This window comes from Hyaena hyaena, unplaced genomic scaffold (genome assembly GCF_003009895.1).
Source record: "Hyaena hyaena isolate Hyena2069 unplaced genomic scaffold, ASM300989v1 scaffold_474, whole genome shotgun sequence".
Taxonomy (NCBI): Eukaryota; Metazoa; Chordata; class Mammalia; order Carnivora; family Hyaenidae; genus Hyaena; species Hyaena hyaena.
This window is the reverse complement of record NW_024081104.1, coordinates 677,221-691,862: the sequence shown is the minus strand read 5'-3', so window position 1 is coordinate 691,862 and position 14,642 is coordinate 677,221. Positions and strand designations below refer to the sequence as shown.

Here is a 14,642-nt window from a genome sequence, read left to right as displayed (position 1 = left end):
GGCGGGGGGGGGGGGGGGGGGGGGGGGGGGGGGGGGGGGGGGGGGGGGGGGGGGGGGGGGGGGGGGGGGGGGGGGGGGGGGGGGGAGGGGCTATGCCCAGGCTGCAGTCCGGGGCCATAGGAAAGCAGGCAGGGCTGGAGGGAGCAGCACAGAGGGTCCAGACCCAAAGGAGGCGTTGCCACAGGAGAACCTAAGGGCTTGGAGGTTGCCATACGGGGTGGGGGGGGTGTGTGGGTGGTGTCGCGACTGGGTGGGAGGGGTGAGGACTCCTGAGAGAAGAGGCGCCTTCAGCGCTGAAGACGGGAGTTGAGGAGTTGTAGGGAGAGGGCTTTGCGTTTTGGACATGCTAGGTCTCCAGGGCCCCACACGCCTGAGACCAAGAGAAAACAGTCAAGAAGCGTTTTGCAGGCGGAGAGGCCCAGGCTTCCTGGGGCCAGGCCTCCCCTCAGTGCCTCCTCTGCCCCCACCCTGCGCCCACCCTGCGCCTCCTCTGCCCCCACCCTGCGCCCACCCTGCCCCCACCCTGCGCCACCCCTGCGCCCACCCTGCCCCCACCCTGTGGCCACACTGATCTTCCTGCCTTTCCTAGAGCCACTGCCAGCCTCTTCCCTGGACTCCGGTGGCTCAGCGCTGCCCACGGGGTGGACTCCAGACTCTGGAGCTTTCCTTCCCTGGTTTTCCGCACCTGGCCCTGACCGCATGGCCACGACTCTCCCGCTGCCCCGCCCCCCGTCGTCCACGTGGTTGCCCCAGACGTGCCTCCGCGCGTTCTTCCAGGCTTTCAGTTTTGCCATCGCCTCAAACGGCGTCCCGCTAACGCTGATGCTGAGCCACAGTCCTGAGGACTAAGGCTGTCTCTGTCCCTGGGCCCGGGGCAGCCAGTGTCACGTAACGTTCATACTGTCACCCACGGCTGACGCGGCTGCTGCGCCCGCCTGCGCTGGGTGCTGGCCCCCGGCGGTGCGAGCCCGAGGGCTCTGCTCGGCCACGCGGTGCTGCCGGGCAGGGAGTGCGGTGCACGTGCCGCGCTTGGTGTCTCTTCGTCTTGGAAACAAGAATGGATTTAACGATGACCTACGTAAATAAACATTTCGGTTGAAGAATAAATTAGCCTTCTTTGGCCTTAGTATAGTTAGCCATGACCGTGCCCTTCAGCGGAAGCTCGCAGGACGCGCCTGCACACGCGCAGCCCGGCTTCGTGCTCAGGGCGGCGAGGGGGCCTGGGGCTGCTGGGGGCCGCGGGGGTCCCGGGAGTGGCGCTAGGAAGGCTCTCCGATGGGGTTTGGCCCTTCTGGGTGAACTGGGGAGGGCGGAAGGAAGCTGGGATTCGCTCTGGGTGGCACGCTATCAGGGAAGGGGGGTCCCGTCTGCGTTCCTGACGCATCTTCTGGGGAAGGTCGGACTCGGGGCGGCTACCCCGTCAGCTACGAAGCCGCCGCCGCTCGGAGGAACCAGCACAGGGCGCTGGTGGTCTCCTCACGGCCTGGTCAGTGCCCGGTTTCGTCCACGTCCGGGACACGGTTACCGAGGGGACCCCTCTTGTGTCGACCCATCCCAGGCTTAAAGGCGCCTTGTCTGACGCCGGTGCGTGTTACACTGTTCCGAACAGGACACCAAGGCCTGTGTCTGAGGGCCGGGCCTGCTCCCAGACTTCGGGGGCTGTTTCCTTCCTCCTGGAAAATCCGCCCGGCTTCGCCCGCAGTTACTCCCTGAGGCGACGTGAGAGCCAGGCCCACCATGGTCCCTCTGGGGCGCCGGGCCCAAGACGCCTGCGCCAGCCCCTCTCTGGCCCACGTCTCCATCTCCCTCCCCGCTTCCGTCCCCCGGTCACACCCCCGCACCTCCTCCCGGACATCGGACATCACGTCGTGCTGCTGGATTCATCTTCCTAAACATTCCTGCAGGAGCGCCCTTTACCGTCCCCCTTGCGGCAAAGGTCCCTCCGTCCTACCCACCAGCCTGGTGGCCCTTGGCCGCCCCTGCCCGACACCTCCAAACCCTGGCGGTCCCCAGGGAGCCGAGAGTCTGTGCTCCTCGGGCTCCTTGAGGAAACACTGTCCTTGCACGTTGTTTGGCAATTATTCCTGAGTTCTGTCCACCTGCACCAATGTTCTCCTTCACCGCTCGAGCACTCGTCTCTTCCTCAGCACGAAGCCCTGATGGGTCTGTGAGCGAACGCTGAGCACGTTCCTGCACGTTAGGGCACCACCAGGGCGGGGAGCCCCAGGCAGGGCACTGCACCTGCTCAGGGAGCCGGCAGCCAAGGGGAGGTGAGGGAGGGCAGCTGTGCTGCCTGCCTGGCAGAGGGACGGAGGGCCACGGTGTCCCATGAAGCCACTGTGGACTCCAGGGGGGACCCCGTGGTACACGGCCCTTGCCCTGGGGAAGTGAGGCCTGCCTGGGGCTCAGGCTGTGCAAGGTCAGGCCTGGGGGTGGAGCAGCGAGGGGACCTGGGCAGCCAGCGGGCAGACAGCAGGGCCCGGGTGCCGGGCAAGGGAGGTGCGCTCCGTCCCGCTGGTGACCATCAGAGGAAGCAGGCAGGTGCTGCGATCAGGGTTTTGGAAATCCACGCGGCAGGCAGACAGCTGTGGACGCGAGCCCACAGGTGAGCATGGGGAGCCCCTCCGGGGCAGGGGAAAGCGGGTAGGTGAGGACAGGGGCAGCTCTGGTTCTGGCCTGGGTGGCAAGGGTGGAGACCATTGACGGCTATGACGCAGCAGCAGCAGGTTGGTGGGAAGGGACGTGGGTCAGGCAGGCCACAGTTGAGGTGCCTGTAGACACCTCGCGGTGTGCGAGTCCCTTCCCAGACGCTGGGGTGCCGGGCCAGTTCAAGGACTGGGTTAACAGGCTGGTGCGCAGAGGGGCCCCAGGAGAGGGTTCTCAATGGCACTGGATGGGAGAGGCCTGCAGGGGGAAGGCGCGGTGAGCTCAGGGCAGGGCGCTCCTCTGACAGGGCCGGGCCCTGGGGCGTGAGGACATGGACAGCCGGCTGACCTCGGGATCTGCACCCGGGAGCTGGGCTGGGCGAGGGCTCCAGAAGCCAAGCCCTTAGAGTCTTGGTCCAGCTCTACTCCAAGGGCTCCCGACTGCATGTGTCTTGGGGACGCCCAGGGATGCGCAGCGCCTCTGTCTGAGCCAGGCCTGGGCGGCCCGTCAGGCGCCCGCTGATGGGAGTGCTGGGGCCTGGCAGAGCCAGACTGAGGGGCACGATGGGCCTGTTCTGGGGCAGGTCAGTGACCTGTGCTGCCGCCCGAGCCAGGGCAGGATGGTAAGTGTCCCACAGGCCCCTCCGTCATGCTGTGCAGCTCCCGGGAGCTCGTGGCAAAGTCACCATCACGTGGCCCCGTGCTTGACCTCCAGAGGCCTTCAGGTGCCCGTGTGTCTTAGGCCTGAACCTTATGACATGGCTGGGGGGTGGCAGGTGGAGAAGGGTCGGTTGCTGTTCTGTCCTTGACCTTCGCTCCCAGCAGGCCAACCTGCTCCTTCTCCCTGTGCCCTGGGGATGCCGAGAGCCTCCTCCCCCTGCAGAAGCGGCTGTGCCAGTGACGGGAAGGCAGCGAGCAGAAGGTCCCGTTTATTGGAATTTTAAAGACAGCAAGACATGAGGAAGGCGTCCTCCTCCTCCCCTGAAATAGTCTCAACCTCTCTGCCCTCAGGGCTCAGCACAGGAACAAAACCCTCAGCCCGCAGGACCCCCAGAGGGCAGTGCTCCGGGGAGGGGGAGGGGAGGGGGAGGGGGTTCTCTATGCCAGGCGGGGGCGGGGGCTGGAACAGGAGGGGAGACGTGCACCCTCACCTCTTGGCTTGACCCCGCTCCCCTGGGGCCTGGTGTCGCCCCCAGACCCCAGGGTGCTGGGCTGGCAGACAGGGCTCATGCAACAGTGAATGGGGCAGGAGGAGGCATGGAGACCTGGCCCCACTGCCCTGCGGCGGGGCCGGAGGGCTTCAAGGGGCCACGCTGGCCACGGTGGGTCCAGACACAGGTATCTGCAGTGTACACACAGGAGGGTGGGAGAAGGGCCCCTCACTCCCAGGCTGTGCCCAGGGACGAGAGAGGGGAGGTATGATGGCACTGCCACGCCAGGGGCAGGGTCCAGGCCAGCCACGCCGCCTGAGCGGGGCCCCGGGCGTGGCCTACTCCTTGGCGCGGCCGATGATGGTGAGGATGTACAGGAAGATGTTGATGATGTCCGTGTACAGGTTCAGCGCGGCAAACACGTACTCCTCCGGGCTCAGGGACAGCTGCTTGTTCCCCAGCAGCAGCTGGGTGTCCACTGCCAGGAACTGCGGGTGACGGCACGGCGCCGTTGTGGGACAAGCCTGCCCGCCGCACGTCCCACTGCCCCGCCCTGCGGGCCGCCCACTGCCTTGACTCACACAGGTGAAGAGCAGGGCGCCCAGCGAGGCGTACACGATCTCCAGGATGCGGTTCCGGATGAAGATGCAGAGGATGGCGAAGATGACCAGCACCACCATGCTCACCAGGAGCACGCCCATGCACGAGGTGAAGTCGTAGCGGGTCTGCGGGCGGGGGTTGGGGGGTTGGGGGGTAGGGGGGAAAGGAGACTGGATGCAGCCCATGCACGAGGTGAAGTCATAGCGGGTCTGTGGGTGCGGGTGCACGGGGAGGCTCTGGGTGCTGGGTCTCCAGAAGGCTTCTGGGCCCTCAGGGCCAGCAGCCCTGCCTCCGGGGCCCCTCACCTGCATGGAGAAGATGACCACCGTGAAGCAGACGGTTGTCGTGATGCCCACGGCCATGATGACCGCCTCGGTGTTGTAGAAGCTGGCGATCATCCCCACCATGTAGGACAGGCTGACGGTCAGGATGGACTGTGGGGAGACGGAACCTTGGGTTGGGGAGCCACTTCCGACCCCCGACCCCATCCTCCCGTGGCTGCAAAGTGGGAGCGTCAGGGGAGAAGACAGGGGGCCCGGTACGGAGTTACCAGTGCAACGAGGTTCCAGGGGTGCTTCCGCCGGAAGTCCCCGCAGCAGCTGAGGACGATGAGGGAGACAAAGAAGACGGCATAGGACACGTAGTACGTCCACACGTTCTCCCGGACGAAGCCCTTCACCTCCCCAACGAAGGTGAACACGGCCACAGTGGACAGCGTCACGGACAGCTGCAGGGTCAGCACCAGGAACACCTGTGGAGGGAGCCGGCTCAGACCCCCATCCAGCGGCACCCCCCCCGCCCCCCCCGCCTCTTCCACCCACCTTCCGGATGAAGGCCTGGCGGATGCTCTTGTCATCCCAGTTGGTGGCAGGAAAGTCCTGGTTGTCGTAGTAGGATGGGGGACCTTCTTCATGATAGTTTCCACGCTGAGGTGCTGAGGACCAGGATGGGCTGGGTCAGTGCCGCTGGAGGGTAACTGGAGCCCCGGCCTCCCCCCGGCTTCCGCCCCACTACTCACAGCCAGGTTCCGGGAAGGCCTGTGGTTGTCCGTAGGGGTTGGGGGGGAAAGGGCTCTGTGGATACGGCCCTTGCGGGTAGCCCCCTTGAGGGTAGGGGCCCTGAGGGTAGCCTCCTTGGGGGTAGGGCCCCTGAGGGTAGCCCCCTTGAGGGTAGGGGCTGGGGCCCTGGGGATACCCTGGCTGGCCGTATGGGGAAGGCTGGAATGGGGGCTGTGGGTAGGGGGCCCCCGGGTAGGGAGGCATGGAGGGCTGGGGTCCTCCAGGATATCCAGGGTTGGGGGGAGGATAGTTGTCCCCAGACACTAAGAAACTCTTTTCATGGGGCATGGCCTCGGGTTCTGTGGTCTCCCCCTAGAGGAGAGAGAGAGAAGTCAGCCCTGCGGTGACAAGTCCCCGGAACCAGCCACCGCCGCCCCGCCCCACCTGCTGCAGAGAACCAGGCCACAAAGACGGGCACTCATGACTTCTGCCCCCAGGGCCACTGGCAGTCCCCCCTGAGCAGAAGGATCAGGAGAGCCCGTGCAGCCTGGGTAGCTGGGCATGGGGGCTTCACAAGGGGCTGCTCTAAGACGACCCCAAAAGTGGAGGAGGGGACAGACAAGATGATGACTTCCTCAGCTTCGGGATTTTTGGCTTCGGTTGTTCCTCAGAAGCAACTGGAGGAGGTTTGTCACCGCGGCTCGCGTCTCCTGGGTCCGAGCTCAGCCCGGGTCGGGGCTGGGGGCGCGGTCAGCGACGTGTGGGGGTGTGCCCGGACCCTCCCCTTCGCAACCCGCCCCTTAAGCAGCTTTAAGGGGCCAGAGCCGGCGGCTATTTCTATCCCAGGAAATCCCCAGGCCATCTGTGAGCAGCCAGAGCCGTGACCCCGGTCTGAAGGCAGGCCCGACCGTCCCTCGCTCCCCAGGTGGGGGCAGCAGGCCCGGATCGGCTCGCCGGGGCGCCCGCCAGGAGGGTACGCCAGGAACAGCGGGGTGCGGGGGTGTGTGGGGGATGGAAGCGACCAGAGGGCGTGCGGGGGAACAAAGCAGGCGAGACGGCGAGGCGGGTGGGGGCGGCGGCCACGGAGCCCGCACCGAGGGCGGGTGGGCCCCGCCGCCCGGCCGGGGGTTAGCGGGGGATGCTCGGGACGCGGGGTCCAGTCGCGGCCGCCCCCGCCCCCGCCCCCTGACGACCGCCGCCGGCCGCCTGCCGCCGCGCCTGGCCCGCTCGGGCCGTGCGCCCCGGCGGGACCTACCGACTGACCCGCGGCGGCGCCGCTCGGCTGCGCAGGGCCCGCGCGGGGGCGGCCGGCCCGGCGGCCGAGGGGGCAGCCACGCTGCCGTGCCCGGGCCAGGGACTCACCACTCGCGGGGCGCCTCCGGAACGGTGCGCGCGGTGTCCGGTGCGCGACCGCGCGGTCGATGGCGGCTGCGCCCGCACCCACACCAGCACCCGTTCAGCGGCCGGCTGGGCTGGGCCTGCGCCTGCGACTCGGGAGATGCTGCGGGGCCTTGTGACGGGGCGGGGCAGGGGGCGGGGCCGAAGGCGCGGGGCGGGGCCTGCGGCCCGGAGACGCTGCGGGCCTTGTGACGGGGCGGGGCCTGCGGCTCCGGAGACGCTGCGGGGCCTCGCGACGGGGCGGGGCCGAGGCGCGGGGCGGGGCCTGGGGCCGGGGCGGGGCCTGGAGGCGGCGGAGCCGGGCTGCGGGCGGCGCTCTGCGGGGAAGGCTGGGCCGTTCCCGGTTGGATCCCCCCCGCTGTGGCTGCCTTATTGGCTCCTTTTCGGGTCCCAGGTCTGTCCTGCGTCCCGCCGAAGGGTAAGCTTGGGCCGCGAAGCCGAGACCCCGAGAGGCAAAGGCCTGGCCTGGCTGATTCATGCAGGGAGCTGGGAAACGTCTTCCTAAATGGGGCGTGTGCTGAGGCTGCCAAGGACCCTCTATGCCTCCTTGGTCTTAAAACCTCGCTTTCCCTTTTTCCTTGCTTTTTCATCCGAGTGGGTCCCAAATCAAGAGGCCTGATGGCTTAACTGCTCCATCCTCTACCAATCATTGAGAAGGAACTATTTGCATTTGGGTCCTAGGCCTTTTCTCTTTCCTGTGGTCCTCACGTCTGCAGCTTGGGAAGGTGGCAGCCTAGCCCGGTTTCATTGCCAGGACCGGGGGCCAAGTCTGCGTCTTCCCTCGGCTTCAGCCATCCTCCTGACGATGTGCTGGCTGCCACAGCCAGGGACGATGTCTGCAGCAGTGCCTCCGGACCTTCCTGTGGCAAGGTTGGCCTCTCCCAGACCCGCAGTGGCTCGGAAAATGCTCTCTTGTGCCCACGTGTGTGCTGGTTCAACGTTTGAGACCTGCGGCTAGCAGGGGAAGCCCTGATCTCTACCTTTTGCATGTGTTGGTGTTACAAGCACACCCGTCACAGTTGATTCCAAGCGGCCACCAGTGTCACACGTGTTCACGGGAATTCCTGAAGGTTTAATGATCTGGTCATGCTGTGAGCTGCCCAAGCACACGGGTGCTGGCGGCAGACCCTCTGCGTCAGGGACTCGTATACTAAGTAGGTTACATGTTAGGAGGTGACGAGTTCTACGAGGAGAGAAAATATAGAACAGGCAGGGAAAATATAGAACAGGCAGGGATAGATTCAGATTTTGTAGAACCAGAAGCTCATACAATTTGAGGGGCCCACTCTGAGAAAAAGAATTAAAAGTGACAAATTTGGGGGCTCCTGGGTGGCTCAGTTGCTTGAGTGTCTGACTTCAGCTCAGGTCATAATCTCACAGCTTGTGAGTTTGAGCCCCACATCGGGCTCTGGACTGACAGCTCAGAGCCTGGAGCCTGCTTTGGATTCTGTGTCTCCCCCTCTCTCTCAAAAATAAACATCACTCTGTCTCTCTCTCTCTCAAAAATAAACATAAAAAATTTTTTTCAGTGGTGACCTGGGTGGCTCAGTCGGTTAAATGTATGACTTCAGCTCAGGTCATGATCTCACGGTTCATGAGCTCCAGCCCTGCGTCAGGCTCTGTGCTGACCACCTGCTTCAGATTCTGTGTCTCCTTCTCTCTCTGCCCCTCTGCCACTCGTGCTCTGTCTCTCAAAAAAAAAAAAAAAGTTAAAAATAGTTTAAAAAAATTTTTTAATAAAAAAAGACAAATATGAAGTTGAATGGCCTTGGATGGGGCCCACGCAAGTCAGAGGTCCTTAGAGAGTTGAGGTTCAAGTTAAATCTACCATAAGGGTGGGGTGAGGGAGTCACAGGAGAGTGGGAGCTCGACGACCCTATGGGAGAGGCCTGTCCAGGCAGAGCGGAGGGCCGGTGCCTGGGTACTGAGGCGGGAGTGACCTGCTGCCCCAGGGGATGTGTGGAGCTGGCTGAGCCTGGGAGAGGACCGGGAACAGGGACAGAGGTGGTGCTGGGGCCTGGTCAGGCAGAGCCTGGATCTGGCTTTTACTGTGAGTGACTCAAGCTGTAGCAGCTGCTGGTACCACTTCACACTGCTTGCCCTGCCCTCTCTGTCGGGGGTGGATAGTAGCGTGTGCAGGAGTGGCAGAGGCAGATTAAGAGGTTAGGGCAGGGATCTGGGGAAGCGATGACGGAGGCGCAGGCCAGGCCGCCGGGTGTGCAGTGTGCGGTGCAGGCTGGGCAGGTCCTCAGGCCCCTGGGGGAGTAGCGGGTGCGCCGAGGGGTAAATGGGAGGTAGAAGATGGAGAGCAGCCATGGGAACAACTCTGAGAGGCTGAAAGCAGATGGGGGGGGCGGTGTGTGGCAAGAGTGGGTGCAGAGTCTAAAGGTGCAGACTGGGTGAGTCCCGGCACTGCCCTGTGCCTCCATTTCCCCTTCTGCGTTGGGGATTTGCTGCAGCCAGCCGTGTCAGCAAACTGCACCTTCTGGGTTAGCCCTGGTGACAACGACGAGGGAGTGATGGGGTCGGATGGGGAGACCGGCGGGTGCACGGACCGGAGAGCCCCAGGAAGGAGAGCAGAGGCTGCAGAGCTGGCTGTGCTGGGAGACACGGGGGCCTTGCAGGCTGAGGCCGCGAGCTGCTCCCCTTCAGCACCAACGAGGCGTCAGGCCTAGTCACCTGCTGGGTGTGGGGGCTGAGGGGCGGGGTGCCAGCCGCGGCCGGGAGCAGGCCTGGGCGTCCAAGCTGCAGCTGCACCTGTACGGGGAATGGGACCCAGAGCCGGAGGTCCCTGGGCAGGGGCGACGACCCCAGACCCCGGGTGCACTTAGTAGGGAGGGTGATCGGCGATTATGAGGTTTACAGGGAGAGGCCAGCGGCAGTAGAGGACCCCCAGGGGCCGCTCCCCACGCCCCGCCCCCACAGTCTGTGAGCCGGGGCGGGTCAGCTGGGGCCTGACGGATGGGGCCTGGGGGGTCAGACGTGGCCACACCTCCTGGTCAGCTGGGGGGAGGGGTTCTACAGGACAGGTGGGCCTGAAGGAAGAGAAACCTGATCAGGGAGGCCGTCATCTAGCCCCTTGCCCCTTCTCTCCCTCAGTTTCACTTTTGTGTTCCTGCCCCGGGCCTCCTGCCTGCAGACCAGGCCCAGGAGTCTGTGTGAAGGAGGGGCTGAGGCAGCTCAGGGCCTGGGGAGCGAACGATCCCCCTTCACACACACAACGTGGTGGTGGGGGGGGCATGCCAGACAGTGTAGCCGAGGGTCCTGGAAGGGGCTGGAAGGAGTGGGGTGGGACTGACCCTTCCCACGGGGTCAGGCCCCAGGGTTGTGGGGTGGTGGGGGAGGGGCGGCGGGTAGCAGTGGAGCTTGGCGGGCTGCCCCCGGCGCCGGACATCGTGGAGGAGCGGCTTGTGCTCTGCTTAGAGAAGCCTATGGGGGGGGGGGGGAGTCCTGTGTGGAGCCGGCAGTTCGAGCTTCCCAGGAGCCTGCAGTTGAGGGGGCGGGTGGAAGGGGCAGCCTGAGCGCCCTCTGCCGGCTGCCCGCCCCCCCTCGACACCCCACTCCGCCCCTGCCTGCAGATGCTGCCAGGGTCTGGGCCTCAGAGGAGCACATGCCCCATGGTGCCGCCCTGTCCCCCTGCCCCCTGCCTCTGCGCCGCAGCACCTGGAGCAGCAGACCCAGGCCCTGCTGCATGCCACGGGGCACCCAGAACAGCCTTGCCATGCCCTGGACAGCCCTGGACCAGACCGGGTCCTGGTCCGAGCGCCCCTGCCCTTCTCCCGGCGGGTGGGAGGCAGGACCCTAGCGGGTGTGCTGCTGGGGAGGCGCTCTGAGCAGACTCGCGCCCTCCCGCAGGGGGGTCCGGGTCCTGGAGGCACAGCCCCTGGAGGGGGCTGAGGGGTCTGTCCCTGGCCCGGGTGCCGAAGGCCCTAGCTGTGCGTGTGTGAGGGGCACCCTACGCACCCTGTACCTGGAGAGTGCGTGCTGCGGAGGCAGCGCCCCGGGGGGGGCCGTAACAGCCAGCCTGGGCTCCTGGGCACCACTGTCTCCTTCCGGCACTGGCAGGGCGAGTGGGGCTAGATAGGCTGGGTGGCCCACCCCTCCCTTTTCCTCACGCCGCCTGGGCCCCCTGTCCTCTCCTTTCCCCCCAAGTGGCCCAGCGGGAGGGCTGGGGAGGGCACTGACGGCTGCAGGGACAGTGACACCCGGCTCTGAGGTGGCACCAGGACAGGCAGGAAGGAGCCTTTTCTGCAGACAGGTCCTATAAGGTCTCTTGGAAAGGCTGGGCCAGTCAGCTTAGGGCTCATGGGGTCACTGGGACACAGGGGCTGGTGAGCCCAGGGCCAGTGGGGTCTCCAGGCGCAGTGGCCACAGTGGAGATGGCCCCAGGGTCTGTGGAGCAGGTGGGGTGGGTGAGGCTGGGGCCTGTGGGGCCACGGGGGCGAGGGGGCCTGGTGGAGATGGTGCTGTCCATGGAGCCGGGAGCCACGGGCTTCTTACATCTTGACTGCGAGGACCTTACCTCTGGCCTGGGATGTGTTGCCGTCATCCCGGGGGAAGGACCAGATCTGACTGGCTTTCGGGTGAGTGTCCCGGGAGCCCTCCTCCCACTGGAGGCTGCGGATGCCTTTCCTGGGCTCTCCAACCGTCCCCTCCTATCGTGGTCCTACAGCTTTGGGGAGCCCTGGCCCGGCGCCCGGCGGTGGCGTAGTTCCTGAAAAGTCCGCTAGGTGGCACTGTCGGTCACACGCTGAGCCTGAAGCCCTGGGCAGGGCCGGGCTCCCGTCTGGCCCAGTGGGGAGAGCTTCTGGGGCCAGAGGCTCAGTTTCAGTGTGTCAGACCCTGAAGGGGTAGAGATGGAGGCCACCGCTGCCCCTCCCCTGTCCCACATCTCAGCCCCAGGTGTCTCCTCAACTCTTGCTCAGAGGCCTGCAAGGGGTGAGTGCCTTTGGGCCCTGACTTTCTCTCCTGACAGTTGGACCCAGTGAGGTCTTCCGGGCCCTCTCTGGCCACTCCCACACCCTGTGGCCCCCAGACAGTACAGGCAGTGACAGTACAGGCAATGGCCAGAACGCGAGACTGGGTAGGGCTCCCTGGGGACCCCAGCACATCCCACGGCCCTTTGTTGGCTCCATTGTCTGCCTTGCCCTATACTCGCACCTGTTTGGTGGCCCTGCGCCCCTAACGCTCTCTCCACCTTTCACTCGAGTTATCCTATCCTGCAGCTGCCCCCTGGCTGGGCTTGGCCACTGACCCAGAGGGGGTCCGAGAGCTGATGGCCGCCCTGGAGGGCCTGGATGGGGAGGGTGGGCCGCTGCCAGAGCCGGGGACAGAGAGGGCTGAGGATGAGCCTGCACTGGGGCCGGGAGGGGCCTAGGTGGCTGCACGGGGAGGCTAGCTGGCCCTGCACCGTCCCTGGAGCTTCAAGGCCGGGGAGTCCAGCAGGAGGGCGCTACCATGCCACCGTGAGCCCGGGCCCTCCCTGAGGTCCCCCATGTTGGACGCAGAGGACAGGCTTCTGGGGGGGGAGGTCCGGCTGGTGGTGTGTGTGGCCTATGAGTGGATGTGGATGAGCTGGGCCGGGCACTAGGGGCGTTGGAGGTTTACCTCCGGGAGGAGATGGTGGGGTCCTGGGGGGGCACGTCACCTGCGGCGGTGGTACCCCATCTGGAGTGGTGCCATGGCGTGAGTAGTGCCCCTGGTGGTGACCGCGCTGTCCTCCATGGCTTTGACGCCCAGTGCTGGCTGGCTGGCCCAGGGTCCGGGCTTGGCCTTCCTCTTGGCAGCTTCGGGCCCCACCTGTGAGGCTGCGCCCCGGAATGGGGAGGGTGGGGTGGGCCAGCCATCAGGGTCCAGTGCTCTAGCCAGGGCCCGCACCCCTTCCTCTCCAGGTGCCAGCGCCATAGCGGAGGCTTGAAGGGGCCCTTGGACAGGCTGGGCTGTCCTCCGGGCGGTGGGGCAGGCCCTCCCTGACGCCCCGGACGCTGTTCGTGGCAGGCCGCGCACTGTCTGGGGAGTCCACACTCCGTCCTGCCAGCCTCATGACCTCCTGGGTCTTGGCACCACTCCAGCCTCGCAGAGCCTCTGGGCTGTCCCTTTTGACTATGTCGGGGTTGGCGGACGAGGCAGCACAGGCTCCTGAGTCCTGGTTCCTGCCCAAAGGGTCTTCACAAAGTCTAAGTGGAGGGGGACGGCAGAAGGGCAGAGAGGTTGGGGGGAGCGCACCATCTGACCGGCCTGAGCCTGGGTACCCATTTTGCTGATTGAAGCCAAATGACAGTGAGGGTCAGGGCTCTCCCTGCCGGGTTCCTGGTCTGAAGCATGGGGTGGTGGTGCCATCTCGTGGCTACCTTGAGGATGGCTCATTTCACAAATACCGTGCCCGGTGCTGTTCTGGGATCGCCTGCCCCAGCGGAAACGGGGCTCGCAGTATTTTTACTTGTCTGGGCGCGGACACTCTGGGCGTGGCTGTGTTTCAAAGACTGGGAGCCACGGATGGGGAACCAGAATGTAGCGCCGGGAGCCTCAGAGCCTGGAGGGGGAGGGTCTCGGGAGGCGGGGGAGGGGGGTACGGCGCCTGGAGCTACGCTGCGCAGGATGAAGGGTGGAAGGGTGACCGCAAGGTGAGGGCAAGGGCAAGTCTGAAAGTGAGCTGGAGGAGGGGCAGGTCGCGTGTTCACGCCCGCAGCCCGGCGGGCGGGGGTGGGGACCGTGGAGGCGGGCTTGTCGCTGGGGCACAGAGCTGTGGGGGGGCCCAGCTGGACCCGCGGAGCCCCCGGCCTTCGTCAGACTGCCCACCGCCCCCGCCCGCCCCCGCCGCTTTCCTGGAGGTGAGCGCTGTACTTTGGATGAAGTGCCTTCCCTCCGGTTTTGGACTCAGCACGACGAAAGCAGCCGCCCCGCCGCCCCGACCCCCTGCTCCGCTGCTGGCTTAGTCACGTGCACATGACTCCTGCAGCCGGAGTGCGCCTTCCTGACTTTACCTGGCACACTTGAACTTCCTACGTGGAAGACGAGGAGAATGGGCTCCCCCCGCCTCCCGCGTCTCCGCCTGCCTCTTCCATCACAGTTTGGTCGGTTATGTTATTTGTATTATGTCACCAGGGTTGACAGACGTCACCTTCTATTCTGTAACTGTCACGAAGCCCCACGTTTGGGCCCCATGTTGGTGGACATAGAACGGCAATGAAAAAATGCTCACCGTTGAACCACAGAGGCAGGAAGGAAATGCAATCCTATTGTTACAGCTGTGTTGCATAAGAGACCATTCTAGGGCTCAAGGGCTAAGGCGCGTAAGGGTGGTTTTTTCCTGGGTTGTGCTCGGCTGCCGGGTGGCAGACACCTGGTGCCCCTTGTCCCCTTCCTGCAGACCCTTCATCTGTTTAGTTGAGGCATCTCCTTCGGTGGGTAGTTAATATCTTGGATTTTTAAACTTATTTTGCTTTTAGGGTTACAGATAATTTGATATTGGCGTAAACTTTTGTTTTTCCCAAATGACAGTTGCTAGGTGTTCGAGACATTTCTGTGAAGTTAAGTGTGCTCCTTAGTCAGCGAGACCAATACCAAAGATCCATATTTGGTCCCCGGCATTGGAAGTGCAGCTGGACATAGCACGCGGGGCAAAATGGGTTTTCCTTCAGATCTTTGAAAGACATTACTCTTGGGGCGCCTGGGGGGCTCAGTTGGTTGAGTGTCCGACTTTGTCTCAGGCCATGATCTCACGGTTTGTGGGTTCGAGCCCCACGTCGGCCTTTGTGCTAGGAGCCTGAAGCTGCTTCAGATTGTGTCTCCCTCTCTCTCTGACCCTCCCCCACTCATGCTCTCTTTCTGTCTCAATAATGAATAAACAT

At 64.8% G+C, this 14,642-nt stretch overlaps 1 protein-coding gene across 1 annotated transcript; it reads right to left on the bottom strand.

Annotated features, from left to right (window-relative positions):
- Positions 1-3,558: 3,558 nt before the first annotated feature.
- GRINA (glutamate ionotropic receptor NMDA type subunit associated protein 1) lies at positions 3,559-6,895 on the bottom strand. Its single transcript, XM_039254194.1, has 7 exons — positions 6,757-6,895; positions 5,415-5,766; positions 5,218-5,330; positions 4,947-5,147; positions 4,702-4,830; positions 4,378-4,521; positions 3,559-4,284 (listed from the first exon to the last, which is right to left on the bottom strand). Exons 2-7 carry the CDS (start codon positions 5,740-5,742, stop codon positions 4,135-4,137), a joined length of 1,065 nt encoding a protein of 354 aa, XP_039110125.1. The 5' UTR covers positions 5,743-5,766; positions 6,757-6,895; the 3' UTR covers positions 3,559-4,134.
- Positions 6,896-14,642: the final 7,747 nt, after the last annotated feature.